This window comes from Terrapene carolina, unplaced genomic scaffold (genome assembly GCF_002925995.2).
Source record: "Terrapene carolina triunguis isolate 2854851 unplaced genomic scaffold, T_m_triunguis-2.0 Scaffold303, whole genome shotgun sequence".
Taxonomy (NCBI): Eukaryota; Metazoa; Chordata; order Testudines; family Emydidae; genus Terrapene; species Terrapene triunguis.
In genome coordinates, this window is record NW_020664654.1 from 150865 (window position 1) to 178608 (window position 27744).

A 27744-nucleotide genomic window follows, 5' to 3' on the forward strand; every position below is an offset into this window, starting at 1 on the left:
GGTGATGTGGGGGGGGTAATGGGCCGTTAGTGGGGGGGAGCTGTGGACTCTGGGACTGTGCGTCTGGTGATGTGTGGGGGGGTAATGGGCCGTTAGTAGGGGGGAGCTGTGGGCTCTGGGACTGTGCGTCTGGTGATGTGGGGGGGGGTAATGGGCTGTTAGTAGGGGGGAGCTGTGGACTCTGGGAGTGTGCGGCTGGTGACGTGGGGGGGGGGGGAATGGGCCGTTGGTAAGGGGGGGGGCGGGGGGCGCGGGGGGGGTGGGGGGGGGGGCGGGGGGGGGGGGGGGGGGGGGCTCTGTGGTGACGCACGTGGGGTTGGGGGGTGCCTGTGGATGGGAAATTGGTGATGGCAGCAGCGTTGGCTGCCCTTTCCTGATGACCTGATACCCACTTGCTCCATGCCCCCCAGTGCCCCTGCTGGACTCCGTCATCAAAGAGATCGTCTCCCTGCTGTTGAGTGAAACGTCCCAGCGCAGCGAGATCCTCATTTCCGAGCTTGGCGGGGTCGTGCAGCTCTACCAGAGCGTCAGCACTGACATCTTCACCATCGCCAAGTGCTCCCAGAAGGTATGGCTGGAACAGACCTCCACGGACTCCGTGCTCTGCTGGGCTCAGCCAGCTGCGGCCCGACACGCATTTCCACCGGTCCCACTCCACTCCTCTTTGAGCAGGCTGAGGCCTCCCCTTCCCCATACCACCGCCCCATGCCTTCAGCTGGATCGGTGCCATCCCCAAGGAGCAAGGATTCAGCCCCACCACCCAAGCCAGGCACTCTGTATCGGGTCCCATGCTGGCATAGCCGCAAGGATGCTGGCTGCTGTCAGCAGGCGTCTCCCAGAGCTAATAACTAGAACTGGGCAAATAGTCAGTTCACCAAAGAAAGCTTGTCATGGCACTGAAACATGTACATTCCGGCTGAAGTTGGTGACTAGTTTCAGATGAAAAAACCTGAAAATAAAAGTAACAGCAATGTGGAAGCAACCCGTTCCACCACTGCATTTTGTTCAGCCCAAACAAAGGAGTTTTGGTTTTTCATTTTATCCAGAGAAATGGACAAAATTCTGTTTGTTACATTTGTTTTTCCAGAGTTTTCACTCAGCTCTATAAATAATCCATTGGGGCGAGTGGGGCATTGCACCCACAGTGCCTCAGTCTCTCTGCAGACTCACGGCAGGTGTCTCTGTGCCAGACACACCCAGCGCAGCCCTGCCTCTCAGAGCTCAGTGGGCGGAGATTTGGGGCACTCAGCACGAGGGGCTGGGCGATCTGCTGGGTCCAGCCCCAGTCTGACAGAGAATGGCGCTCACTCTTCCTGCAGCTGGAGCAATACCAGGGCCAGATGACAGAGCTGCAGGAGCGTGTGGAGTATGTGCGAGCTCTGAACGAGGTGATCCGTCAGCACTTCCGCCCACTCAGCCTGGATGAGGAGAACCTGGAGAACCTGGTGAGCTCCCAGCAATGGCATGCTATGGTTGTGAAGGGAGACCAAAAGAACTGCCAGACTGGATGAAACCATTATCTTGTCTATATCGTTAACATCAATGACTTCATGTGGCAGTGAGTTCCACAGGCTAAATATACTTTGTGTGAAAAAGTTTCTTTCCCACCTTCCCTTATAATTGACAGTCCCCTTGTTCCTGTAATGAGTCAGGGACAACAGAAACCCCCAATCTCCTATTTCTCCTCCAATCAGTATTTGTAGACTTCTTCGAGTGCTTGCTCATGTCCATTCCATATTAGGTGTGTGTGCTCGCCACATGCACCGGTGCTGGAAGTTTTTCCCTCAGTGGTATTGTCACGGAGTCCCCAGGCGAGGCTTTGGAACTGCTCCCCACAAAGCCAGTCAGGACTTTGGGGAGCCTCCTCTTCCTTGGGGCAGACTGTCTTCAGGGCAAGAAGCTCACACGGCTTCACCTTCCTGGGTCTGACCTTGGAGCATTCAGCATCCTCTGCCCCTTCGTGCGCTTCCCACAGCGAGTCCGCCCAGGCGGGGTCCTGGGGAAGCCAGAGGGTCCTGCACCCCCACTTCGCAGTCAGACGTGACTCTCAGCCAGCCAGTAAAACAGAAGTTTATTAGATGACAGGAACATGGTCTAAAACAGAGCTTGTAGGTACAGAGAACGGGACCCCTCAGCTGGGTCCATTCTGGGGCCCAGCGAGCCAGACAACCCCGTCTGCCCTCACTTCCCGTCCCCAGCCAGCCCCAACCTGAAAACCCCCTCCAGCCCCTCCTTTCTGGCCTTTGTCTCCTTACCGGGCCAGGAGGTCACCTGATCTCTTTGTTCACCTTTAGCTATTCCCTTACAGGGGAGAAGGGCCCCAGCCATTTGTTGCCAGGATACAGTGTCGGCCATTTATGCACCCTGGAGACTTAAGAAATGCATAGGGGAAACTGAGGCACCCACACACTATTCAGAGGAAACATTAAGAACAGTCCCACTTCGTCACAGGTATCCACAGGGGACTGGCTCTGGTACCCTCTGGAGTGGTGTGCACATGCTGCGGTATAAGGGGCACCGCCGGTTCCCCCCACCCTCAGTTCCTTCTATCCGCCAGTGAAGGAGCTGGAACGTCTGCTGCTTCGGCTAGCCTTTCTTTGCTTGCTTCAGTGTTTTGAACTTTTCTAGTTAAGTTTCCTTTAGTGTGTTGGTGTTTTTGCTTGATTGGTCCCGAACAGGCCCTAGCCGGGGGATGGGGTATGCCCCAGTTCCTAGGCTTTAAGCCCTGTGATCGCTGCAAGAAACCGATGCACATCAGCGATCTGCATCATAGTTGCTCAAGGTGTCTGGGCGAGTCGCATATAAGTAACAAGTGCTGTATTTGCAAGTCCTTCAAACCTCGGACTAAGAAGGAGAGAGACTTCCTTCTCAATGCGCTCCTAATGGAGTCAGCTCTAACTCCGGCACCGGAGCAATCGAGGTCTGACTCTGCCCTGAGCACCGCAGCGTCGGTGCGGAGCACCCCACCAGCGCCGATCCCTCTCCCCGGCATCTGCCAAGCGGGAGGGAAGATCTCCTACATCTCGCAAGGGAAAGGAGAGGGCAGGAGGGGAGCCAAGGCCTGAGAAAGGCGGCTCTATGCCTCCTACTGGGAGCTGGGCCCTAGCTCAGGTCGAGCGGTCCAGCCTACCCCGACCCGTGCCTGCCACGCCGGACAGTGACGAGGGCCTTCGTCAGAGGTCCCGTTGACACCCGAAGACCTGCAGGCAGCGCAGGATATCTGGGCACTACCAGTGCCACTCACATCAGCTACGGCGTCACCCCGGTCTAGGGGTAAACCCGCCTTGGGTCCTTTCGATAGGTCTCCGGCTCAGCGGCACCACTCCCCATTGCAGGGCCTGGCCCGCCAGCGCTCGCCTGCACGGAGCCACCAGGCCTTGAAAGCAGAGAGGCAGGCTCAGCGAAGCCCTCGTTGGTCTCTGAACTCAGGACACCGCCCACAAGGCTCAAGGCGCACCTCACCGGTCCGCCCTTTCCGGCATCAACAGCACAGGGACTGGCTCACTGCTTCACCCATGGCTCGGCACCAGTCATAGGCCCGGGACAGTCAGTCTCAGGAGCAGAGTCACCGGTTGTTGGCTCGCCAGTCTGTGTCGCCACCACACGGATCCCCTAGATTGGGGAGAAGGTCTCCCTGGCGACTGAACTGCTCCCGGTCCCACTCTAGATCCCGGTACTGGTCGAGCAGCGTGAGGCGTAGATCACCGGAGCGCTGTCGCAGATCCGCTGAATGCCACCGGTCTCCAGGGACTCACCGAAGAGATTCGTCCTGAGCAGAGAGCTCCCCGTCCAGGCACAGCGATCGGCACCGCAGTGACCGGGATCACCGATACTTGATCGTGGTCACCTGAGAGCAACCACTCAGCCTCAAGCTCCAGCACTGGACCTGAGTCATTGCCGGAGTGCCAAAACCTGGCACCGGTGGCACAGGTGGTCCCCTCAATGTCAGCGGTACCGCCAACTACCCCATGGGCCCAGGGCCAGTGGCCAGCTGCCTGGTACCCATGGAACCCATGGGGCTTTACCCAGCCTTCACAGAGGCTCAGGTCAGTGGCAGGGGCCTCGGACAAGCCATCAGCCTCGGTATCCCGCCCTCCCACAGAGCCAGCTATTCCTGAGGAGGGAACCCCTCAGGCTCATGCAGACCCTGGGGATCAGCCGGCTGGACGTGTCAAACCCTGTGGTGCTGGCTTCCTCCTCATCTTTGCCTGATGAGTTGCCTCTAACTTGGGGCTCCAGGCGGAGGAGCTAGAGGAACCATCGGACTCCCTATTCAATGTCCTTTGCTCAACAGCACCGGCCAGGGTGGCTCTGCCCCTCCATGAAGGGGTGTTTAAGATCACAAATGCCCTGTGGCAGACACCCTCATCCCTGCCCCCCCCCATCCACAAGAGGGCAGAAAGAAAGTACTTTGTACGGGCTAAGGGCCATGAGTACCTATATATCCACCCGGCCTCAAGCTCCCTGGTGGTAGCAGCTGTTAATGAGCGGAAGAGACAAGGCCAACCGGGAGCCACTCCTAAGAATAAAGACTCAAAGAGGCTGGATTTGTTCAGACTCAAAGTTTATTCATCCTCCAGTTGAGGGTGGCCAACCACCAAGCCCTCCTTGGCCGCTATGACTTCAATATGTGGCAAGCTGTGACGATGCGGTTCTGGCGGAACCCAACTGAGAGTGCCAACTCAGGACAAATTGCTCAAACAGGGCAGTTACAGCCCAAGGCTGGGGTTTTTTCCACCTCTAAGGCAAACCAAACCAGCCAGACTAAGAGGACTTCGGTCTCACCCCACTGGCTAACCGCAAGTCTCACAAGCAATTCCCTTAGACACTCCAGTTTCCCCGTATCACCACCAGTGCCACTTGTTATGGGGACAAATGGTTATGAAAACCAATACCCCAGTAAAAGGAAAAAGGTTCTCCCGATCCCAAAGGACCAAGCCCCAGACCCAGGTCAATATACAACTCAGATCTTACCCACAAATCACGCTGTTGCCAAACCTTTAGAATCTAAAATCTAAAGGTTTATTCATAAAAGGAAAAAGATAGAGATGAGAGTTAGAATTGGTTAAATGGAATCAATTACATACAGTAATGGCAAAGTTCTTGGTTCAGGCTTGCAGCAGTGATAGAATAAACTGCAGGTTCAAATCAAGTCTCTGGAATACATCCCCCACTGGGATGGGTCCTCAGTCCTTTGTTCAAAGCTTCAGCTTGTAGCAAAGTTCCTCCAGAGGTATGAAGCAGGATTGAAGACAAGATGGAGATGAGGCATCAGCCTTATATAGTCTTTTCCAGGTGTAAGAACACCTCTTTGTTCTTACTGTGGAAAATTACAACAAAATGGAGTCTGGAGTCACATGGGCAAGTTCCTGCATACTTTGCTGAGTCTGAAGGCATATTGGCCTTCTCTCAATGGGTCCATTGTATAGCTGATGGTCCTTAATGGGCCATCAAGCAGGCTAGGCAGAGCTAACACCAGTTTGTCTGGGATGTCACCCAGCAGCATAGCATAAGTTTGAAATACAGACAGTATAGAGCCAATATTCATAACTTCAACTACAAAATTGATACACACATATAGACAGCTTAATCATAACCAGTAAACCATAACCTTGTCTTAGACACCCCATTTGACCCCCTTTATACAAGATTTGCGTGCCACTACAGGACCTTGGTTGCAACAATGATCTATATGGTCCCAGATTATATCAATAACGTCACACAAGCCATGGCCAAGTTTGAGGATTCGCTTTCCGAGGACACCAGAAAAGAGTTCCGGGCGATCCTCGATGAGGGCAAGTCTGCGGCCAGAGCGGCCCTGCAAGCAGCCTCGGATGCAGCAGGCAATAACGTGCCATCGCTGGTAACATGAGGGTCCGGCTGGAGAATCTTGCCTGTATGCTCGGGGTTCTACTGATCGCCATATTTGGGGTCGGGAAGGAATTTTCCTCCAGGGTAGATTGGCAGAGGCCCTGGAGGTTTTTCGCCTTCCTCCGCAGCATAGGGCAGGGGTCGCAAGCTGGAGGATTCTCTGCGACTTGAAGTCTTTAAATCACCATCTGGAGACTTCAACAGCTGAGTTAAGGGAAAGTGGGTGGGTCAGCTTTTGTGGCCTGCATCATTCGGGAGGTCAGACTAGATGACCATAATGGTCCCTTCTGACCTTAAAGTCTATGAGTCTATGAGACTCCACGGCACGCACCATGGCCTCGGCCATCTCCATGCGGAGGGCGTCCTGGCTTCTTGATGTGATTCAAATAACAGAAACTTGGTGGGGCAGTTCACATGACTAAAGCACTATCATGGGTGGGTATAAACTGTTCAGGAAGGACAGGTACAGGAGGAAAGGTGGAGGAGTTGCATTGTATGTAAGGTCTGGTCTATACTACCCGCCTGAATCGGCGGGTAGAAATCGACCTCTTGGGGATCGACAATCGATCCCCGAATCGGCGCTCTAACTCCACCAGCGGAGGTGGTAGTAAGCGCCGACGACGAAAAGCCGCAGAAGTCGATTTTGCCGCCGTCCTCACAACGGGGTAAGTCGGCTGTGATACGTCGAATTCAGCTACGCTATTCATGTAGCTGAATTTGCGTATCTTAAATCGACTCCCCCCTGTAGTGTAGATGTACCCTGAGAGAGCGGTATGGTTGCTCAGAGGTCCAGTTTGAAACTGGAGAAAAGCCTGTTGAGAGTCTTTGGGTTAAGTTTAGAGTCGAGAGCAACAAGGGTGATGTTGCAGTGGGCGTGTGCAATAGACCACCGGATCAGAAGGATGAGGTAGATGAGGCTTTCTTCGGATAACTAACTGAAGTTTCCAAATCACAGGCCTTGGCTCTAATGGGGGACTTCAATCACCCTGACATCTGCTGGGAGAGCAATACAGCAATACACAGACAATCCAGGAAGTTTTTTGAGCGTGTTGGGGACAACTTCCTGGTACAAGTGCTGGAGGAACCGACTAGGGGCCATGCTCCTCTTAACCTGCTGCTTACAAACAGGGAAGAATTGGTAGGGGAAGTAGAAGTGGGTGGCAACTTAGGCAGCAGTGACCATGAGATGGTTGAGTTCAAGATCCTGACAAAAGGAAGAAAGGAGAGTAGCAAAATACGGACCCTGGACTTCAGAAAAGCAGACTTTGACTTCCTCAGGGAACTGATGGGCAGGATCCCCTGGGAAGCTAATATGAGGGGGCAAGGAGTTCAGGAGAGCTGTCTGTATTTTAAAGACGCCTTATTGAGGGCGCAGGAACAAACCATCCCGAAGTGCAGAAAGAATAGCAAATATGGCAGGCGACCAGCTTGGCTTAACAGTGAAATCTTCGGTGAGCTTAAATACAAAAAGGAAGCTTCGAAGAAGTGGAAATTTGGATAGATGACCAGGGAGGAGTATAAAAATATTGCTAGAGCATGCCGGGGTGGAATCAGGAAGGCCAAGGCACAATTGGAGTTGCAGCTAGCAAGGGATGTGAAGGATAACAAGAAGGGTTTCTACAGGTATGTTAGCAACAAGAAGAAGGTCAGGGAAAGTGTGGGACCCTTACTGAATGGGGGAGGCGACCTAGTGACAGATGATGTGGAAAGAGCTGAAGTACTCAATGCTTTTCTTGCCTCGGTCTTCATGGACAAGGTCAGCTCCCAGACTGCTGCACTGGGCAACACAGTTTGGGGAGGACGTGACCAGCCCTCTGTAGTGAAAGAACAGTTTAAGGACTATTTAGAAAAGCTGGACGTGCACAAATCCATGGGTCCAGATCTAATGCATCCAAGGGTGCTGAGGAAGTTGGCGGATGTGATTGAAGAGCCATTGGCCATTATCTCTGAAAACTCGTGGCGATCGGGGGAAGTCCCGGATGATTGGAAAAAGGCAAATATAGTGCCCATATTTTAAAAAGGGAAGAAAGAGAACCCTGGGGAACTACAGACCGGTCAGCCTCACTTCAGTCCCCGGCAAAATCATGGAGCAGGTCCTCAAGGAATCCATTTTGAAGCACTTGGAGGAGAGGAAGGTGACCAGGAACAGTCAACATGGATTCACCAAGGGCAAGTCATGCCTGACCAACCCTGATTGCCTTCTGTGATGAGATAACTGGCTCTGTTGATATGGGGAAAGTGGTGGATGTGATATATCTTGACTTTAGCAAAGCTTTTGATACGGTCTCCCACAATATTCTTGCCAGCAAGTTAAAAAAGTATGGATTGGATGAATGGACTATAAGGTGGATAGAAAGCTGGCTAGATTGTCGGGCTCAATGGGTAATGATCAATGGCTCAGTGTCTAGTTGGCAGCCGGTATCAAGCAGAGTGCCCCAGGGGTCGGTCCTTGGGCCAGTTTTGTTCAACATCTTTATTAATGATCTGGATGATGGTATTAATTGCACCCTCAGCAAGTTCGCAGATTACACTAAACTGGGGGGAGAGATAGATAGGCTGGAGGGTAGAGATAGGGTCCAGAGTGACCTAGACAAATTGGAGGATTGGGCCAAAAGAAATCTGGTGAGGTTCAGCAAGGACAAGTGCAGAGTCCTACACTTATGAAGGAAGAATCCCATGCACCGCTACAGGCTGGGGACCGTCTGGCTAAGCAGTAGTTCTGCAGAAAAGGACCTGGGGATTACAGTGGACGAGAAGCTGGATATGAGTCAGCAGTGTGCCCTTGTTGCCAAGAAGGCCAATGGCATATTGGGCTGTATTAGTAGGAGCATTGCCAGCAGATCGAGGGAAGTGATTATTCCCCTCTATTCGACACTGATGAGGCCACACCTGGAGTATTGCGTCCAGTTTTGGTCCCCCCACTACAGAAGAGATGTGGACAAATTGGAGAGAGTCCAGCAGAGGGCAACAAAAATGATTAGGGGCTGGGGCACATGAGTTACAAGGAGAGGCTGAGGGAACTCATGTACCTGTCCTATTTAGTCTGCAGAAGAGAAGAGTGAGGGGGGAGGTTTAGGTTGGATATTAGGAAAAACTTTTTCACTAGGAGGGTGGTGAAGCACTGGAATGGGTTACCTAGGGAGGTGGTGGAATCTCCATTCTTAGAGGTTTTTAAGGTCAGGCTTGACAAAGCCCTGGCTGGGATGATTTAGTTGGGGATTGGTCCTGCTTTGAGCAGGGGGTTGGACTAGATGACCTCCTGAGGTCTCTTCCAACCCTAATATTCTAGGATTGTATGATTCTTCTTTCGGGCTTGTCATTGGAGGCCCAGCAGTCTATACAGGAGCTCCCCTTCGACAGCCAGGTGCTGTTTGCTGAGCAGACAGACAATAAATTACATGGGTAATTTGTGTTGATGGGAGACCTCTCTCCCATCGGCATAGCCGATCTGGTGGCTGATGTAGCGCTGTAGCGTAAACTTGCCCTAAGACTGATCCGAAGACCTATCCCTGAGGAACTGCACTAGTAACCTCCCTTCAGCCTGACCCGTTGTAGTCTCCCCTTTAACCAGTTCCTTATCCACCTTCCAGAGTTACACTCCTGAAGCTATCCTTCTTATACCCATCCTGTTTACAAGTAGAAAGGTCTTGTGTGCATCATGTGAAACTAGATTGAACCGTTCAGCTTTCTACCTTGTTTTTCTGGTACGATGGTGTGCCCCTTCTCTCTTTACTCTGAACACATACATTCCAGGTACTACAGGGTGGAAAGGCATCTCCTAGGTTCATACCAACGTAGAGCAATCATATATCTTGTCTTTTTTCCTTTGGGACATTCCAGTACTGGCCACTGAGCATAATCCCTGCCTGCTGCTATGGTATGTCCTGATCCTGACAGTTTTCCTATCCACTAAGCTAACGCAAGGTGTTGTGGGATGCTTACCATGGCTGAACAGAACTGTAGGGTGAGTAGAATAACTTCCCAGCCCTCAGGCATTAATACGAGGCCTGACCAATATGGATTGGCTAACAACTGCGTGCCCTAGAATCACTGTTGGCATTTCAGTATTGCCAATGGTAACCTGCTGGCTGGGAAAGAATGTCCCTGCTTGTGGAACGCCAACAGATCCCAGTCGTCAGCGGGCAGGATCGAACCTGGGATCTCTGGAGCTAAATGCATCTCTCTCTCTCTCTCTCTCTCTCTCTCTCTAAGTGGTCTTGGTGCCACTAGATGGGACAGAACACCACACCCAGGAGGTGTGTGGGTTACACTTGCAGCTTTCTGAACAGTTCTATGTTCTTAAAGATGCGAACTGTGACAAAGGGGGAGTATTTTGTAATATTTCTATGAGTCCTGGTTGTGCCTCAGTTTCTCTGGCATGCTGCATTGTTACCCAGTGAGTGGAAGAGAACTGTTTGCTCTCCGGCAGACTGAGACACGTAGGTCTGGGTGTCACCAGCTGCCTGGGCCATATTCTCCATATCAGTGGAACATCTGGAAGACAATGGCAAATCCAGTCACCAGGGCATTTATCTCTAGCAAGCAATGCTCTAGAGGGAGATGGACTTCCCCACCTCTCCTTAAGGAAGCTGAACAACATTTCCCAGCTTGAGATAAGGGCTGGGAAGGTGTGAGGTGGAGGATAAGAGTGGGCAACTGGAAGGAGGCGGCTCTCACCTGGAGGCTGATGAAGGAGATCAGACGGAGCTTGAACCAAGGGGTTCCCAGCAGCGTGGCTGGGCTCTGGGCTAGCCAGAATGGATGATGCTTTAACCTTCAGTTCTCTAGACTCCCCTAAGGACTCCCTGTGCTGTGTGCTACTTAATGAATAAATTCGACTGTTTTGACAATGCTGTGTGAGTGCCACTGCAGATGCTGGGTGAAGTGTGTTAATCCCTGAAGAATGTACAAGGCTCCCTCATGAGTCTGTCTCAGTTGGACTCACTGAACGGAGCTCAGGGTGTGAAGCGGGAGTGGTGAAGGCCAAGAAGTCTAGTCTAAGAAGGTGGTGAAGCTGTGTGGCTCGCCCTGGAGGCTGAGTGAGACCCCTGGGGTCTGGGACACAGAAGGGGTCTTCCCGGAGACTGTAGCACCGATCCTGTGGATCCGTGACATGAATGTCCTGCGCCTTCCCTGACCAGCCCACATGGATGTCAGAGAAGCATCCCCAGTGATCCACGAAGGTCTGTTAAGGTTCTATGTGGGGAGGTGGCCTGGTGCCAAAACAGGGGTGTGCATGCCACCTAGCACCCCACCACGTTTGGAAACCCCACAGAGAGCAAGGAATGTGGCCTTTTGTATCCTGCTCAGCATCCCAAACCTGTGTTACGATATAATTCCTTCAGTCAGTGCTCCTGTCTCGGGCCCAGAAGCATCACACCACCGTTTGCAGTTGTCCTGTGAAAGCAACGACCGTGAATTGTTTTTCACACTCTCTCTTAGCCACTGTCCTTGAAGAAACCCTCAGGTCCCCCATTGTGATACTTCCCATGGGTCTGCAAATACAGGAGAATCATGCCTCCTGTATTGACAACAGCACAGTGCAAAAATGCTGGGCTATGGATGGCATTATGGGATGGAGAAAATTGACGGCTAGGAACTTGAACTCTAGCTCCCAGAGATCCCTGAGTGAGTCATTTCCATCCCACAACATATTGTGAACGTTTCCCGAAAGGCATCGTGCCGGACTGCAGCTCACGGCACACTGAGATACCTACCCATGGTGCACCACACTTTGCATTGCCACGAGCACTCCTGGTGAGTACACCCAGTACCAACACAAGCAGCTAAGTGTGCACGTGCCCAAGCAATATACCGACTTCGGCAGCTGTACGCCGACATGACTTTGTTGAGCAGTTTGTAGTGTAGACATGGCCTTAGTGTGCCCAGCCCAAAGTGTTGTGGAAATTCTTCCAGGGTGTCTCCATGCTGTGGCCTGTAGGGGGCAGAAGGAAGGCTGGGGGCTGGAGGGGGGCTGGGGATCACCCACTCAGTGTCACAGTTCACCCTTGACACCGCTCAACCTCTCTGAACAGAGCCCCTCCAGTTGTCAGTTCTGAGCCTTCCCCTTTCCAGGCTGGAATCCTGTGATTCTTTCACCCCGTAGACCCCGTTCGCAGGGGGACAGCCCCCTTTACCAACCGCGAGTGCTCAGCACGCCACACTGGGTTCTGCTGCCCGGCAAGTCTTCCAGTTGGGAGCCAAAACAGCCTCCAAAACACAGGATCTTTTTAATCTGCATCGTAGAACTCAAAGCCTCGCCAGAGCACAGGGTAGTGTCTGCATGTGTCTGCTGCCCCCCTGATTGGGCTCTGCCTCTGTCCCCAGCTCCTGGACACCTGGGAGGCCTTCGTGTACCAGCAGCAGGAGGCCTCGGACTTCATTGTCTCACGGCGCCTCAGCATCATTGCTGAGCTGGTAGACTCGCTGCAGAGAGCCAGACAGGAGCTGCAGGACTTGCTGACCACGGCCACCACAGGGCAGTTCCTGGACCCCTCCCAGAGCCCGCGTGCAATGGAGCAAGAGCTGCGAGAGCTGTACCGCCGCTTCCAGGCCATGGCCACCCGGGTGGCTGAGCTGTGCCGCTCCCAGAGGATCCTCACAGGCATGAGAGCAACGGGGCCCCGGCCTGCATCTGCTGGGGAGACAGAACCCCAGGGCTCCCTACTTGTCCCTGTTACTTCCCTCGCATCCCCAGGGAAATGCCCCCGTGACTCCCCTCACCTCCCTGTGTCCCAGGGGACTCTGCACTCAGGTCTCCTCCAACCTAGGAGAGAGAGCCTGCAATCAGCAGCGTAGCTAGTGGGGTGCAGGGGAAGCAGCCGCTTCCCCTCAGCATGTTTTCAAAAAGCAGGTTGGCCCGCAGCCGCGGCCGGAGGAGCGAGGGGGGCGCAGCAGGTCGGCCCGCAGCCGCGGCCGGAGGAGCGAGGGGGGGCGCAGCAGGGCGGCCAGCAGCCGCGGCCGGAGGAGCGAGGGGGGGCGCAGCGGGCGGCGTGCAGCCAATGGGCCGGGGCGGCGGGCGTGGCCGGAGGAGGCAGAGCGAGGGGGGGCGCAGCAAGGCGGCCCGCAGCCATGGCCGGAGGAGCAAGGGAGGGCGCAGCTGGAGGAGCCAGCCAAGGGAGGCGTGGCCAAAGGAGGAGCCAAGGGGGGGCGCCTTTTTTATGTTTGCTCCCCGTCCTCTTAGATTCTGGCTAGGCCACTGCCTGCAATGCGAACAGCAGCGGGAGTGCTGGGTCACCCTGTGCTGCTGCCTGGCTGGGGTGTGGGCGAGACTCCTCCCGAGTGAACGTCCTGTCCTTCCTCTTCCCAGGGGAGCGGACAGACGTCTCCTTTGTAGCCAGGAGCCGGGGGCTCATTGAAGCCCATGAGCACATCTGGAGGCTGCTACGCACCATCTCCGAGCAGATCACTGAATGGAGGTGCCTCGCCTTCAGCAAGGTAATGACCGGTGCCTGCCCCACAGCTAGCGCAGCCCTGGGCTCCCTCCTCCCAACCCACAGCCCCTGCTAGCCCGGCCTGTGCCCCTCCCTCCCGACCTGCAGCCCCTGCTAGCCCAGCCCTGGGCTCCCTCCCTCCCAACCCGCAGCACCTGCTAGCCCAGCCCTGCCCCCCCCAGCCCTGCCGGTGCCCTTCCGACCCCGCAGCCCCTGCTAGCCCAGCCCTGGGCTCCCTCCCTCCCGACCCCACAGCCCCTGCTAGCCCAGCCCTGGGCCCTCCCTCCCGACCCGCAGCCCCTGCTACCCCAGCCCTGGGCTCCCCCACAGCTCTGCTGGTGCCCCTCACTCCTGGCCCACAGCTATTCCAGCCGTGAGCTCCGCCCACCCCAGCTCTGCCGGTGCCCCCAATCCTGACCTACAATCTCCCTTGTTATCCCAAACTTGGCCTCCTCCCACATATTCACAGCTCTGCTGATTCCCACCTGCAGCCGCCCCTGCTATTCCATAGGGCTCTCCTGAGTGTGGATGGTTTTGCCTGAGGGATGCACCTCCCTCCAGGGCTATCTGAGCACCCGCTGGTCTTTCTGTCCTACCAGTTCAACATCCCCCTGGCCACGGAGAAGATGGCTGAGTGGCAGAGGGAAGCGTCCCACATGGAAAAGTCCCTGCCTGCCAATCACCCCATCCTGCAGGCCTGTGTGCACATGATCACTAGTTTCCAGCAGTTTCTGCCCCTGCTTGAGAAGCTGGCCAGCCCACTCATGAAGAGTAGCTGCTGGAGGGAGTTCTTCACGGGTGAGCCCTGCAGGGAGCGATGGGAGGGGAAATCCATAGCGGAGGGGGGACAGTTCTGTGGAGACTCGTATCCCTGGGGCCCTGCATTCGGCTCCAGCACCTTCAGGCCCAGAAAGGCCTTGAGAAAGTGGAGGAAGCTCCAGGCAGCCCCAGCAGGGCTGGAGAGGCAGAGCTCTGGGAGAAATGGAAGGAGCCATATCTGCCATGCTGGCTCTGAGAGGGGCGAGGGACGATCAGTCTGGGGAGAGCTCCTGGGGTTTATGGTACAGTAACCTGGACACCAGGGAAGTTGGTTCAAGCATGGCCCAGCAAGTGACAGGGTCTGTCCTGCTGGAGCAGCATCAGTGCCCAGAGCATGGCTTCATGCACCAGAGCTTGGCAGGCAAAGGCGACCCAATGGCAGGTCTGGGGGGCATAGGGACCTGGGCTGATGTAAAAGACTGTTGGCTCTTTGCCTCAGTTCTGCACGACATGCTGATTACAAATTGGCACTATACCAAATCAGTGTGGCCCAAATGGATTAAAAGTTGGCTACCGGAGAGAGCCCAGAAGGTAATCAGGAATGGGGACGCATTGTCTCATGATGATGAGAAGGATGGTCCAGTGGTCAGGGCACCAGCCAAAGACTTGGGGTCAGTTCCCTACTCTGCCATGGATTTTTGTGTGACCTTGGGCAAGTCACTTAGCTTCTCTGGGTCTTGGTCCCATCTGTACAGTGGGGATAGCCCTGCCCTGCCCCCTCCCCCAGGGTGGGGTGAGGTAAAGTGCTTTGAGATGGATTGATGAAAAGTGCTGTGTCAGAGCTGGGGCATTGATATGTCGGGGAGGGGGTGACGTTCTGAGTGTGATATAATATCTCATTGGAAGGTGACAGGGCCAGAAAGAGTTAATTAACTCACCGACTGACCTGACCCATGGCCGAACTTTAGAGACTGGTTAGGAAGAACTGTAAATGAACAGAGCTTTGAAATGCAGCCGGCATTGTTAGAGGTAGAAGGGGAGGTGTTTGCTCAGGGCTTGTGATGTAAGCAAACAAGTCTTGTCTATTGCTATAGCTTTAATTCAAAGATCAAAAAAGGAATATTAACATTTAGGATGAAACTTGAGTGAAATAGTATTATTGTCTATATGTCTCTTTGAAGGTTGTGGTAACCTGTATCTGAACTGTTTAATGGATAAATTACCCTGCGCTAATTGCCAGGATGTTTAGGAGAAGGAGAGTTAAGCCTAATGTTTTCTCAGGGCAAAAGGCTGCTGGAAATGTATAAGAACCCTGGGACATGATCCTACTTCATCTCAGATCTGCTTTGGGTTTCAAGAGGGGGAAACCTTAAGCCATAAGGATTGAGATCCCCAGTCACTGACTGGAGTCACCCTGAACATGGACGTTGGACTATAACCTATGGACTATTTCTAAAAGGACTTTTGGCAACTACAAGCTCATCTCTGCTATGTATCTGAACCTCAAGAATTGAATTCAAGTCTGTATGTATATTGATCTTTTAACCAACACTTGTGGAGTGAGCCATGGAGCAGCTCCCCCAGGGATGGGGCAGGTTCCCCATCGCTGGGATTTGGAGAGTCTCTTTCTAAAAGCCTGGCTCTGGCTCAGCCGTTAGGTACGCGCTGGACACAAGAGTCAGGAGCTAATGGTCCCTTCAGGCCTTGAAATCTATGAAGACGTCTGGGGCCTGGGACCCCCAGCTTTGCCTGTACCTGCTGGAGCCCAGGACTCCCTGCAGCCTCTGCGAGAGGATCTGGGCACTGGGGTGCTGACAGTAACCCCTTGTGTTCTCTTGCAGCAATGGGAGTGAAGTGCCCTGTCAACCTGCAGTTCACGCTGGGCCAGCTGCTGTCCTACCCGCTTCTGGAACACAGCGACACCATCCTCAAGGTGAGCGGGGCCCATGCTGCCTGGGGACAGACGGGGGCTTGGTGGGGCCCAAACGGCTATGGGGGGGATGCTGGCACCCATCACTGCGGGACTGGAGCCATGGGCAGGCTCAGTGTGCAGTTTGACTCTCGGTGGTGGGAGGTCAGGATCAGAGACAGCCTGGGTTCGACATGGGCAGGTTGGGCTCCATATGGGCGCCCCAGCCCAGAAGCTCTATGGAGAGTAATTCCATGCTCTAATAATAAGAATAACGCAGTAGGGATATATTACCAACCTGCTGACCAGGATGGCAATAGTGACTGTGAAATGCTCAGGGAGATTAGAGAGGCTATAAAAATAAAAAACTCAATAATAATGGGGGATTTCAACTATCCCCATACTGACTGGGTACATGTCACCTCAGCACGGGATGCAGAGATAAAGTTTCTTGACACCTTAAATGACTGCTTCTTGGAGCAGCTGGTCCTGGAACCCACCAGAGGAGAGGGAATTCTTGATTTAGTCCTAAGTGGAGCACAGGATCTGGTCCAAGAGGTGAATATAGCTGGACTGCTTGGTAATAGTGACCATAATATAATGAAATTTAACATCCCTGTGGCAGGTAAAACACCACAGCAGCTCAACACTGTAGCATTTAATTTCAGAAAGGGGAACTACACAAAAATGAGCAGGTTAATTAAAGAGAAATTAAAAGGTACAGCGCCAAACGTGAAATCCCTGCAAGCTGCATGGAAACCTTTTAAAGACACCATAATAGAGGCTCAGCTTAAATGTATCCCCCAAATTAAAAAGCACAGTAAAAGAACCCAAAAAGTTCCACCATGGCTAAACAACAAAGTAAAAAGAAGCAGTGAGAGACAAAAAGGATTCTTTGAAAAGTGGAAGTTAAATCCTAGTGAGGAAAATAGAAAGGAGCATAAACTCTGGCAAATGAAGTGTAAAAATAATTAGGACGGCCAAAAAAGAATGTAAAGAACAACTAGCCAAAGACTCAAAAAGTAACAGCAAAATGTTTTTTAAGTACATCAGAATCAGGAAGCTACTAAACAACCAGTGGGGCCCCTGAACGATCAAGATGGTAAACAGCATCCTGTGGCACCTTATAGACTAACAGATGTATTGGAGCATAAGCTTTCGTGGGTGAATACCCGCTTCGTCAGACGCACGAAAGCTTATGCTCCAATATGTCTGTTAGTCTATAAGGTGCCACAGGACTCTCTGTTGCTGTTTACAGATCCAGACTAACACGACTACCACTCTGATACAAGATGGTAAAGGAGCACTCAAGGACGATAAGGCCATTGCGGAGAAACTAAATGAATTCTTTGCATCGGTCTTCACGGCTGAGGATGTGAGGGAGATTCTCAAACCTGAGCCGTCCTTTTTAGGTGACAAATCTGCGGATCTGTCCCAGATTGAAGTGTTATTAGAGGAGGTTTTGGAACAAATTGATAAACTAAACAGTAATAAGTCACCAGGACCAGATGGGATTCACCCAAGAGTTCTGAAGGAACTCAAATGTGAAATTGCAGAACTACTAACTGTGGTAGGTAACCTATTGCTTAAATCAGCTTCTGCACCAAATGACTGGAGGATAGCTAACGTGATGCCAATTTTTAAAAAGGGCTCCAGAAGTGATCCGGCAATTACAGGCCAGTAAGTCTGACTTTAGTACTGGGCAAACTGGTTGAAACTATAGTAAAGAACAGAATTGTCACATATAGGTGAACATAATTTGTTGGGGAAAAGTCAACATGGTTTTTGTAAAGGGAAATCATGACTCACCAATCTACTAGAATTCTTTGAGGGGAAAACAAGCATGTGGACAAGGGGGATCCAGTGGATATAGTGTACTTAGATTTTCAGAAAGCCTTTGACAAGGTCCCTCACCAAAGGCTCTTAAGCAAAGTAAGCTGTCATGAGATAAGAGGGAAGGTTCTCTCATGGATTGGTAACTGGTTAAAAGACAGGAAACAGAGGGTAGGAATAAATGGTCAGTTCTTCTTCGAGTGCTTGCTCATATCGATTCCAATTAGGTGTGCGCGTGTTGCGTGCACATCTAATTGGAATGGATATGAGCAACACATCTCGAAGAACAACAGTTACAAAGGTGAGTAACTGTCTTTTTTCAGAATGGAGAGAGGTAAATAGTGGTGTCCCCCAGGGGTCTGTACGGGGACCAGTCTTGTTCAACATATTCATAAATATGGTGTCTGTCTCTGCCTGGGTCCTTGCCCTTGACCAGAAGGATCAGTGAGAACACCACCTGCACCCAGACCCCTGTAGTCACTCCTGATCTGCTCAGGGTCAGACCTCACAGTATCGTTAGTGCCCACGTGGAGGAGCAGCATGGGGTAGTAGTCACAGGGCCGGATGATCCTCGACAATCCCTCCGTCTCAGATCCCTTTCGGGATGCCATGTCAGGCCTGCAGACAAATGCGTCTGTTCCCCTTAGAAGGGAGTCACCGACCACCCCCACCCTCCGTTTCCTCTTGGGGGGGTGGCCACAATCCTTGCAGCCGTGGGGGTACATGGCTTCTCCTCCACCACCTTTGGGGGCAATTCCTCATCCCCCATTGCCAGGGCAGCATACTGGTTTGTTATCTGTGTGGAGGGGGTTGGGAGCACTGCCTGCTGCCACAAGTAGCCAGCAGCCAGCTTCCTCCGTGTGCAGGCGCCGTTTCCTCCTGCCCTGGTGGCACTCCTACAGTGCTCTCCAGCCAAATTGCTTCCTCAGCCTTGGAGGGCCCTATATGCACGTTTTCAATTAATTCCTCGTGGGCACCGATGCTCCTCAGCCTAGCCACCTCCTCCTGCAGCTCTCCCGCCCCTTCCTGAGAGATTCCATCAGCAGGCACTTCTCACACTGGACGGTCCCCCCAGCCTGGCTTTCTGTGATGGGGAAACGCAGGGCATTCTCTGCAGATCCCCCCTGGGGTCTGGGCAGAGGCATCCATGGGCAGGTTCCCTAGCTCGACACAGGCGTTGGTGGAGGAGACAGGAGCAGTGTTAGCTTTGGTGACGTGGCCTTTTTGAACCATGGTGATCTTGCTCTTTCTCCCTCCTATAGACTCCCTCTCCGATTCCCCTGTTTGCTGCCTGCTGGTTGCTTAGCCTCTGTCTTTTAAGCCCTTCTCTCTTAGGTCAGCCCTGCCCCCCTCTTAACACCTGGGGGAAGGGCGTTGGAGGATCAAAGGACAAGAGACTGGAGCCTTGCTAGTGCCCACTCAGCTAGCAGCTAGTCGGCCCCTGGCCCCCACTCCCACACAGTCCCCAAATACCTAGTCCCCAACAGACCATGCTGCGAGCTTTAAGCAAGCCACAAACAAGATCACTCACCCCAAAAATGAGTGCTCGCATCTTCTTCAGCAGAGGCTCTCCCTCTCGCCCTCTCAAACTGCCCTGTCTGTTAGGCCAATTCAGATTAGAAACAAGGTGTGTGTTTCTAACCGTGAGGGTAACTAGCCACTGGAGCAGCTTACCAAGGGTCGCGGTGGAGTCTCCATCCCTGGCCATTGGATGTTTCCCTGAAAGCTCTGCTCTAGGATTGATTTTGGGGAAGATCTGCAGGCTGCTATACAGGAGGTCAGATTAGATGGTGACAATGGTCCCTTCTGGCGTTGGACTCCAGGGGTAGGTCTACACTGCAATGTAAGCCCTGGGTTACTGGAACTTGAGTTAGCAGCCCTGGGTTTGTTGACCTAGGGCTTGGGCGTCTACTCTCATTGGCAACTCCAGGTTAGGAGCTGTTGAACCCAGGGGCTCCAGCGTCCATGCTGCATCACGGGGGCCTGATTCCTGGCACCCTTCCAAAAGGCAGCTGCTCCAGCCTTTATTCATGGTGCAGTGTAGGGAAACTTGGCTGTCCAGAGGACAAAGAAAGTCAGCCCATGGGATTGTGGGATACTTTTGGCAGACTCCCAGAGCCTGAGTCTAGTGGGGGTATGTCTACATGGCAGAGCAATAGGGTTTGAGCCCTGGGTCCTAGCTTGACTCAGGCTTGAACTTGCCACCCCATTGGGTCCTGGGATACCTCAGAAATCAAAGTAAATTTTCAGTCTGAGTTGTATAAACTAGACAGGATTTGAATCAAGCAGTGTCTCACCCTGAGGGGTGGTACAAAGAGGTCACAGATCTTCGATACACAGGCTGGGACTGCCTTCCTGCCCGGGACCACCCTCGCCGGTTCAGTCTTTGTCCTCCAGAGGTGTTGTCAGGTGTTGAGTTGGGGTGAGGGAGTGAGGCCCAGTCATGATGCCACTTTATAATTTCCAGCTTGCTGGAAAGATCTTTTGCTCTGACGTGGGTCAAGCCATTGTCTACGAGCTCTCTCTGAGAGAGAGAGAGCTTTTACTGAAAACCACTCAGCAGGTACTCCTGTCTCCAGCACCCAGACACCCAGCTCCCAATGGGATCCAAACCCCAAATAAATCTGTTTTACTCTGTATAAAGTTTGTACAGGGTAAACTCATAAATTGTCTGCCGTCTATAACACTGATAGAGAGAGATGCACAGCTGTTTGCTCCCCCAGGTATTAATTACAAGCTCTGGGTTCAGTAATAAACAAAAGTGATTTTATTAAGAATAAAAAGTAGGATTTAAGTGGTTCCAAGTAATAACAGATAGAACAAAGTAAGTCACCAAGTAAAATAAAGCAAAAACATGCAAGTCTAAGCCTAATACATTAAGAAACTGAATACAGGTAAATCTCACCCTCAGAGATGTTCCAATAAATTTCTTTCACAGATTAGGCTCCTTCTTAATCTGGGCACAATCCTTTCCCCTGGTACAGTTCTTGTTAGTTCCAGCTCAGGTGGTAGCTAGGGGATTTCTCATGAGTGCAGCCCCTTATGTTCTGTTCCACCCCCTTTTATACCTTTGTCACAAGGCGGGAATCCTTTGTCTCTCTCTGGGTTCCCACGCTTCCTTCTAAATGGAAAAGCACCAGGTTTAAGATGGATCCCGGTAGCAGTTGACATGCTCACATGTCCTGTGAGACCCCAAGCCTCCATTCTTTCCGGCCCGACTCACATGAACACAGGAAAGCTTAAAAGTAAACAGAGCCATTTTTCTAGCTTCAGATACAAGAATGATAAATTCATGCAAATAGGATTAACACACTCAGTAGATTATAAGCTTTGTAATGATACTTTACAGGAGACCTTTTGCATAAAGTATATTCCAGTTACATTATATTCACATTCCAAGCATATTTTCATAAAACATATGGAGTGCAACGTCACATCCATTGTCTACGAGCTCTCTCCAAGCGGTCTCCCTTGTCTGCGAGCTCTCTCTGAGAGGTCTCCATTGTATACTGTTCCTGAGACAGTGGATTCTTTCCTTGATGGGCCATCAGCATGTTTGGCTCCTCCATTTTTGTACCTGAAAGGCTGGTTGTGGGTGTTCCCAACCTCACAACATATTTCAGTAACACACTGTCACAGAGTGTGGGGGAGTCAGGGCCCCGCACCCCCCACTTCCTGCGATTCACCGTGACTCTCAGCCAGTAAAACAGAAGGTTTATTAGATGACAGGAACACAGTCCCAAGCAGGGCTTGTAGGTACAACCAGGACCCCTCAGCCAGGTCCCTCTGGGGGGCAAGGATCTTAGACCCCAGACTTGGGGTTCCCTGCCTCTCCCAGCCAGCCCAAGACTGAAACCAAAAAACCCCTCCCGCAGGCTCTCTTCCCTCCTTCCCTCCCCCTCTCCCTTTGTCCAGTTTCCCGGGCCAAGGTGTTGACTCGCCCCACCCCCCTTCCTGGCTCAGGTTACAGGCTCAGGTACCGTCCCTCACCTAAAGTCATCCCCTGCTCTCCTCTAAAGTCATCCCCTGCTCGCCCATCCCCCATGCAGACAGTCCAGTAAAACTAACTGACATTCCCAGGTCAATCCACCCCGCTCCCTACTGCGTCACACACACACATAGCAAAACTTCATAACTTTCCATACAGTGACAGCACATACAATCCGACAGGACATTAATATTCAACAGATCAAGACTTTTAAAATGATACCTCACAAGGCATCCTTTGTACCAAGCAACCACGCACCGCACCATAACAACTCTAACTCAGGAACCAACCCATGCAACAAACCTCGATGCCAACTCTGCCCACATATCTACACCAGCAGCACTATCACAGGACCTAACCAGATCAGCTACAACATCACCGGCTCATTCACCTGCACGTCCACCAACGTTATATATGCCATCATGTGCCAGCAATGCCCCTCTGCTATGTACATTGGCCAAACTGGACAGTCACTACGCAAGAGGATAAATGGACACAAGTCAGATATTAGGAATGGCAATATACAAAAACCTGTAGGAGAGCACTTTAACCTCCCTGGCCACACAATAGCAGATGTTAAGGTAGCCATCTTACAGCAAAAAAACTTCAGGACCAGACTCCAAAGAGAAACTGCTGAGCTCCAGTTCATTTGCAAATTTGACACCATCAGATCAGGATTAAACAAAGACTGTGAATGGCTATCCAACTACAGAAGCAGTTTCTCCTCCCTTGGCGTTCACACCTCAACTGCTAGCAGAGCACCTCACCCTCCCTGATTGAACTAACCTCGTTATCTCCACACTGATTTATACCCGCCTCTGGAGATTTCCATTACTTGCATCTGAGGCCTTGGCTACACTTGCAAGTTACAGCGCTGTAAAGTCTCCCCCAGCGCTGTAACTCACTCCCCGTCCACACTGGCAGGGCACTTACAGCGCTGTATCTCCCTGGGTACACCGCTGCAGGTACTCCACATCTCCGAGAGGAATAACAGCTGCAGCGGAGTGGCTACGACTCATGGGTGTGAGTGTAAACGCTTGCAGCGCTGTACTAATCACCTTGTCAAGTGGCCAATCCTCTCCATTGTTGTGACCGGCTGCAGGAAGTGCCGCTTTCAAAGCTCGTACCACAGAGAAAAGTAAACAGATTGCAGCTTGCTTTGAGTGAGTGAATGAATGAGCAGGGGGCCGGGAGTTCGGAACTTGCAAAATAGAGAGCTGACATGCTCCAAAAAGCACTCTCTCTCCCCCCACACTCCCTGTCACAATCCACCCCACCCCCGTTTTGAAAAGCACGTTGCAGCCACATGAATGCTGGGATAGCTGCCCATAATGCACCGCTCCCAGCACAGCTGCAAATGTTACAAGTGTGGCCACACCACTGCACTGGCAGCTGTCAGTGTGGACAGACTGCAGCGCTTTTCCCTACTCAGCTGCACGAAGACAGGTTTACCTCACAGCGCTGTACAGCTGCAAGTGTAGCCAAGGCCTGAAGAAGTGAGGTTCTTACCCACAAAAGCTTATGCTCCCAATACTTCTGTTAGTCTTAAAGGTGCCACAGGACCCTCTGTTGCTTTGTACCAAGCGTACTTGAACTATATGACAGGGGTGAATATAGGGGGATTTGAGGGAGCTGCTTTGAGGTACAGAGTCCCACAGGGGGTATGGAGGAATGTTCGGGGGGAGGAGGGGCGAGCGGCGACCCCTGGCAGCTCGGGCCAACTCTGCACAGCGAGGATCAGGGAGGAACACCACCTCCACCCCCGACTCACAGCAGCAGGCGACCCAGCGTGTGGGTCAGTGTCAACATCTGCTCCTGGCAGCCTCCCTGCCCAGCACTGGCTCTGCCCCCAGAGACTGCCTTCCCTCACCCTGAAAAGCTGAGGGGGGAGGGGCGGGTATTGTGTCTATTTTTGTCTGGGGTATGGGGGCGCAACCAAAAAGTGTAAATCAAAGGGGGCTCAGCTCAAAAGCTTTGAAAACAGCTGGACTAGCTGGAAAGGCTCCAACCCGTGGCGGCACTGCCCTGTGCAGCGGGGCCGCCTGACTCTCACGGAGCAGCTGCCAGCCTGAACGCGCACGGCCTGCTCCTGCTGCTCCCACTCAGCCTGTGTTTGATGCCCCCAGATCTGGTCAAGTGAGCGAGGCCGTTGCCGCTCCCTGGACATCCTGCGCCGGCTGCAGAAGGCCTGGGCTGAGAGGCAGTTCCGTTTGGTCAACTTCATCCTGAGCGTGCCCTACCAGGCCCCACTGCCCGACCGTGCCCGCCGGCCGCCCAGCAGGCGCTACCGCCCACCCAAGCAGGAGTACGTCTCCAAGGACAGCGGCACCTTCGTGCTGGCTGGTGAGTGCTGCATGAGGGGGGGCCCAGATTGGCCAGTGGGGTGTATCAGAGATTCACGGGTCTGGGCTATGCCCCAGCCTGTAACCAGTCCCTTGGGAGCGACCCCTTTAGTGTGCTGGGCCGCAAAGAGCCACACAGGGCAGGCCTGCAGCCGCCAAGACTCTGAGACTTGGCCTTTGGGCACCAGCAAACCTGCCTCTCCCCATGGCTCCCTGCAGTGACTCCAGCCCAGCCAGGTGCCTGTGGGAGGCTGGTACAGGCCCTGTCAGAGCACCAAGCTCTCAGGGAGCCTTTGCAAACAAGGTAACGTTTTATTAGTCACCTGGCTACAGAATCCAAAAGTCCTTGGCTAGCTCAGAGAGGCAAAGGTGAAGCCACATCCACCCTGGCCAAGCCAGTGCAAAACACCAGCCAAGTGTCTGTCTGTGTCCTGACCCAGTCCCAGGGGAGAGCAGCCAGCTTCTTCAGAAACCCCTGCTGGCCATCTCCAGTCCTTTGCCTCCAGGCAGGGCGTGTGGAGTTCACAATCCCACCTGCCAGAGCTCCCCACTGCTGAGTGTCGGGCGTTCCGTTGTTGGGACTTCCGAATGTCTCTCTGGGCCTGTGTTAATCTGGGTCGGTTTCAACCAGCTCCTTAACTACCCTGTTTATTCCATCCAGGCAGCACCACGTCCCCCAGGGGTAGCAATGCAAAGTACAGAGGAAACTGAAGCACGTGTAGGAATAATGAAAATATTACCCCAAATTCCCACTTTGTCACAGGCTGCACAGGGGCGGGGGGAAGGTGGGTCTGAGCAGAGCTGGGACCAGAGCCAGCACTCTCCCTCCCAGGGAGACATGGGGTGGCTGTTGTCCTCTGATTACCTGCTCCTTTCAGACCATGAGACTAGCCAGACCATGGACTCCGCTCTGTCCAGTGCAGCCACCCAGAGTTCCCAGGAGTCTCTCCAGGGAGTGTAGGACTTGAGCTGCTGTGGCTCTGGCTGGTTCCCATCCTCACTGAAAGTTTCAGGCTCCAGGTTTGGGAGAAACTCACCTGTCCCACCCACTGTTCCAGAGTCCAGGGCTGGGGCAGCAGCGCCCCAGGAGTGTCCAAAGCTCAGAGCGTCTCCATCACCAAGGTACAGGGCTTATGCTGGGCCAATGCCCCCGTGCATGCACCTGTGTGCGAGGCCTCAGCCCCGGCTCCAGCACCTCTTTGGGCCCCTCAGGGTTGCCAGAGTCTTCACCTCTTCTCTCCCTGAATCCAGACACAGCAGAACTCAAGGCCCTGACGGAGAAAAGCCTGCTAACCTTGAAGAACATCATCCTCTCACCCCACGCCATGGAGCTCCGGGAGGAGGCAGAGAGCTGGACCAGTACCTTGCGTGGATTTGGTGCGGGCCTGGGGGTGTGAAGGGGAATCCTTGGCTGGAAGCTGGGAGTGGGCGACAGGGATGGGTCACTTGATGATTCCCTGTTCTGGTCATTCCCTCTGGGGCACTTGGCACTGGTTTGGCGGGGGGGTGTGGGTGGGGGGATGTGACAGGTTGATTTCTACCCGGGTGTTCCCCTTTCTTACAGCTGTTTTGCCTGGTGGTGGCTTCTGCTTTCATGGTGTGCCGGCACTGCAATCTGAGCCTGGGCTCTGTGGGAACTGGTGTTTGTAGGCCTGGGATTGAGCGTCCACACTGAATCCTGACCCTAGGGTTAGAATTTCTGGATCTGGGACTCGTACCCATGCTCACATGTCCACACTGCACTACGCAGAGATGAGTCCAACCAGCTTCTCCCAGGCTTCCTTGTGCCCTCCCCAGCTGTAGCCTCTGTAGCCTTGTTTGAGGTGACTGTCCATCCCACGGCACTGGATAGGAAGTTCTTGCAGCCCACAGCTTGCCCTCCTCGCAGGGCACTACTCCATTGTTATGCAGGCCCTTTTGGGCCACAGAAGCCGATTTATGGACACCAGTGTGGCCTGCACTGGAAAAGTTCATGATGCCAGGGCTTTCCACTGATCAGGGGTCTACATTCATGGACGCTATTCCCACCAAATGATACCAAATGACATAATGGGAGTTACTGTCCCCACTGTTATTCTAGGGGACCCTGCATACCCCCTTTTGTCTTGGCTTATGAACCCATCTCCTGCTCTCCGAGGGCCTGGCGTGGGTGTAGAGGGGTGGTGAATGTGCGATTGGCAGATTGAAATCTTGCTGGCGCTGTTTACAGAGCTGTTTCAATCCCAGTGTGATTAATGCTGACCGCATCACTGTGTCGTGCTGTGCCCGTCACAATCTTTGTGAATCCAAAGGTGGGCCGTTTGCCCCAGGTGGCTGAACCGGTACACTCAGCCAGCAAGTGCACCTGTCACAGCTACAGCAGGATGCACCTGGGAACGGAAACCAGAGACGCTTTGTGTGTCCACACTCTGGACTTGCACGGACCAGCAGAGCAGGGAGAATAGGATATTTGTAGAGCAATTTTTACAGTAAATGAAGTTTTTCAAGTGATTGCCATGTCCATTCTACTTCAGCTGTGTGCACACCCAGTGCACCAGCGTCAGAGATTTCCTAAGTGATATGTGTCGGGGCAGCGTATGCTCGTGCTGCTGCTGCTTGTGGTCTAAAGGGCAGAGCCATCCCCGCCCTCCCTCAGTTCCTTCTTACCATCTGTGATGGCTGTCAGAGCGTGCTACTGCAAGTGTTTCCGTCTTTCTTAGTCTTGTGTAGTTTACATAGTTGGTATTTGTTAGCAGTCTTAGTGGAGCGTTTTAGCAGTAAGGTTCCTTTTTCTTTTACTAGTGTACTTCCTTTGTGCTTCATTTCCCGCTGATTCTGGGTACCGATGCCCAGTGCTGCGGCACGCCTTGGTTCATGGGCTTCAAACCTTGCAATGGATGCAAGAAGCCAATACCAGTCAGTGACCCCCACTCCAGGTGCTTGAAGTGCCTAGGAGAAGCTCACATCAGCGACGATTGCCAGATTTGCAGGGACTTTAAGCCCAGAACCTGAAAGGACCAGGAGGTCAGATTTGAGGACTTTAGTAACTCAGATAGAGGTTATGGGCCTACTGCAGAAGTGGACAGGTGAAATTCTCTGGCCTGTGATGTGCAGGAGGTCAGACTTGATGATCATGATAGTCCCTTCTGGCCTTAGTGATCTGTGAGTCAGGCTAAAGCCCCTCCTTATGGACGCAGCCCTGCACCCAGCCTTGCAACCTTCCTGCTCAGGGCAGTCACCGACCACCGCCACTTGCATTAGGAACGCTCCTCCTGTTGGGGCAGAGTTTCGACGCTGATCTCTGATACCAAAGAAGAAACACTGGAAGATGGCCCAGTGGGGGCCCATCATCCAGGAGCTCGAGATCCCAGGCACCACTGTCCAGCAATCAAGCTGGGAAGCAGAGTACAGTGCGCTTGGTGCCAAGGCGCTGCCTGGTGCACAATGAGCCTCAGGAGGGGTTGTCGACTGGTACCAGTGCCACTGAACGCCATCCTGTTCCACTGTGCCGTCCTCTTTGGCTCAGTGAAGCAAGAGACTCCCGGGGCTGTCATGTAGTAATAACATTTTATGTTTGTATTTTGTATAATTTAAATTAAAAAATAATAAAATAATAATGTTGCATGTATT

The 27744-nt window shown here is 52.9% G+C and overlaps 1 protein-coding gene across 1 annotated transcript in view; it reads left to right on the forward strand.

Moving 5' to 3' along the window:
• DNHD1 (dynein heavy chain domain 1) overlaps window positions 1–27744 on the forward strand; it is a 98318-nt gene that overhangs the window by 26594 nt on the left and 43980 nt on the right. Inside the window, exons 12-19 of the mRNA XM_029912864.1 lie at window positions 411–568; window positions 1320–1445; window positions 12199–12475; window positions 13181–13308; window positions 13904–14102; window positions 15905–15996; window positions 23920–24136; window positions 25387–25494. Of these exons, the coding sequence (XP_029768724.1) occupies window positions 411–568; window positions 1320–1445; window positions 12199–12475; window positions 13181–13308; window positions 13904–14102; window positions 15905–15996; window positions 23920–24136; window positions 25387–25494 (1305 nt within the window). The remainder of the gene's footprint in view (window positions 1–410; window positions 569–1319; window positions 1446–12198; window positions 12476–13180; window positions 13309–13903; window positions 14103–15904; window positions 15997–23919; window positions 24137–25386; window positions 25495–27744) is intronic.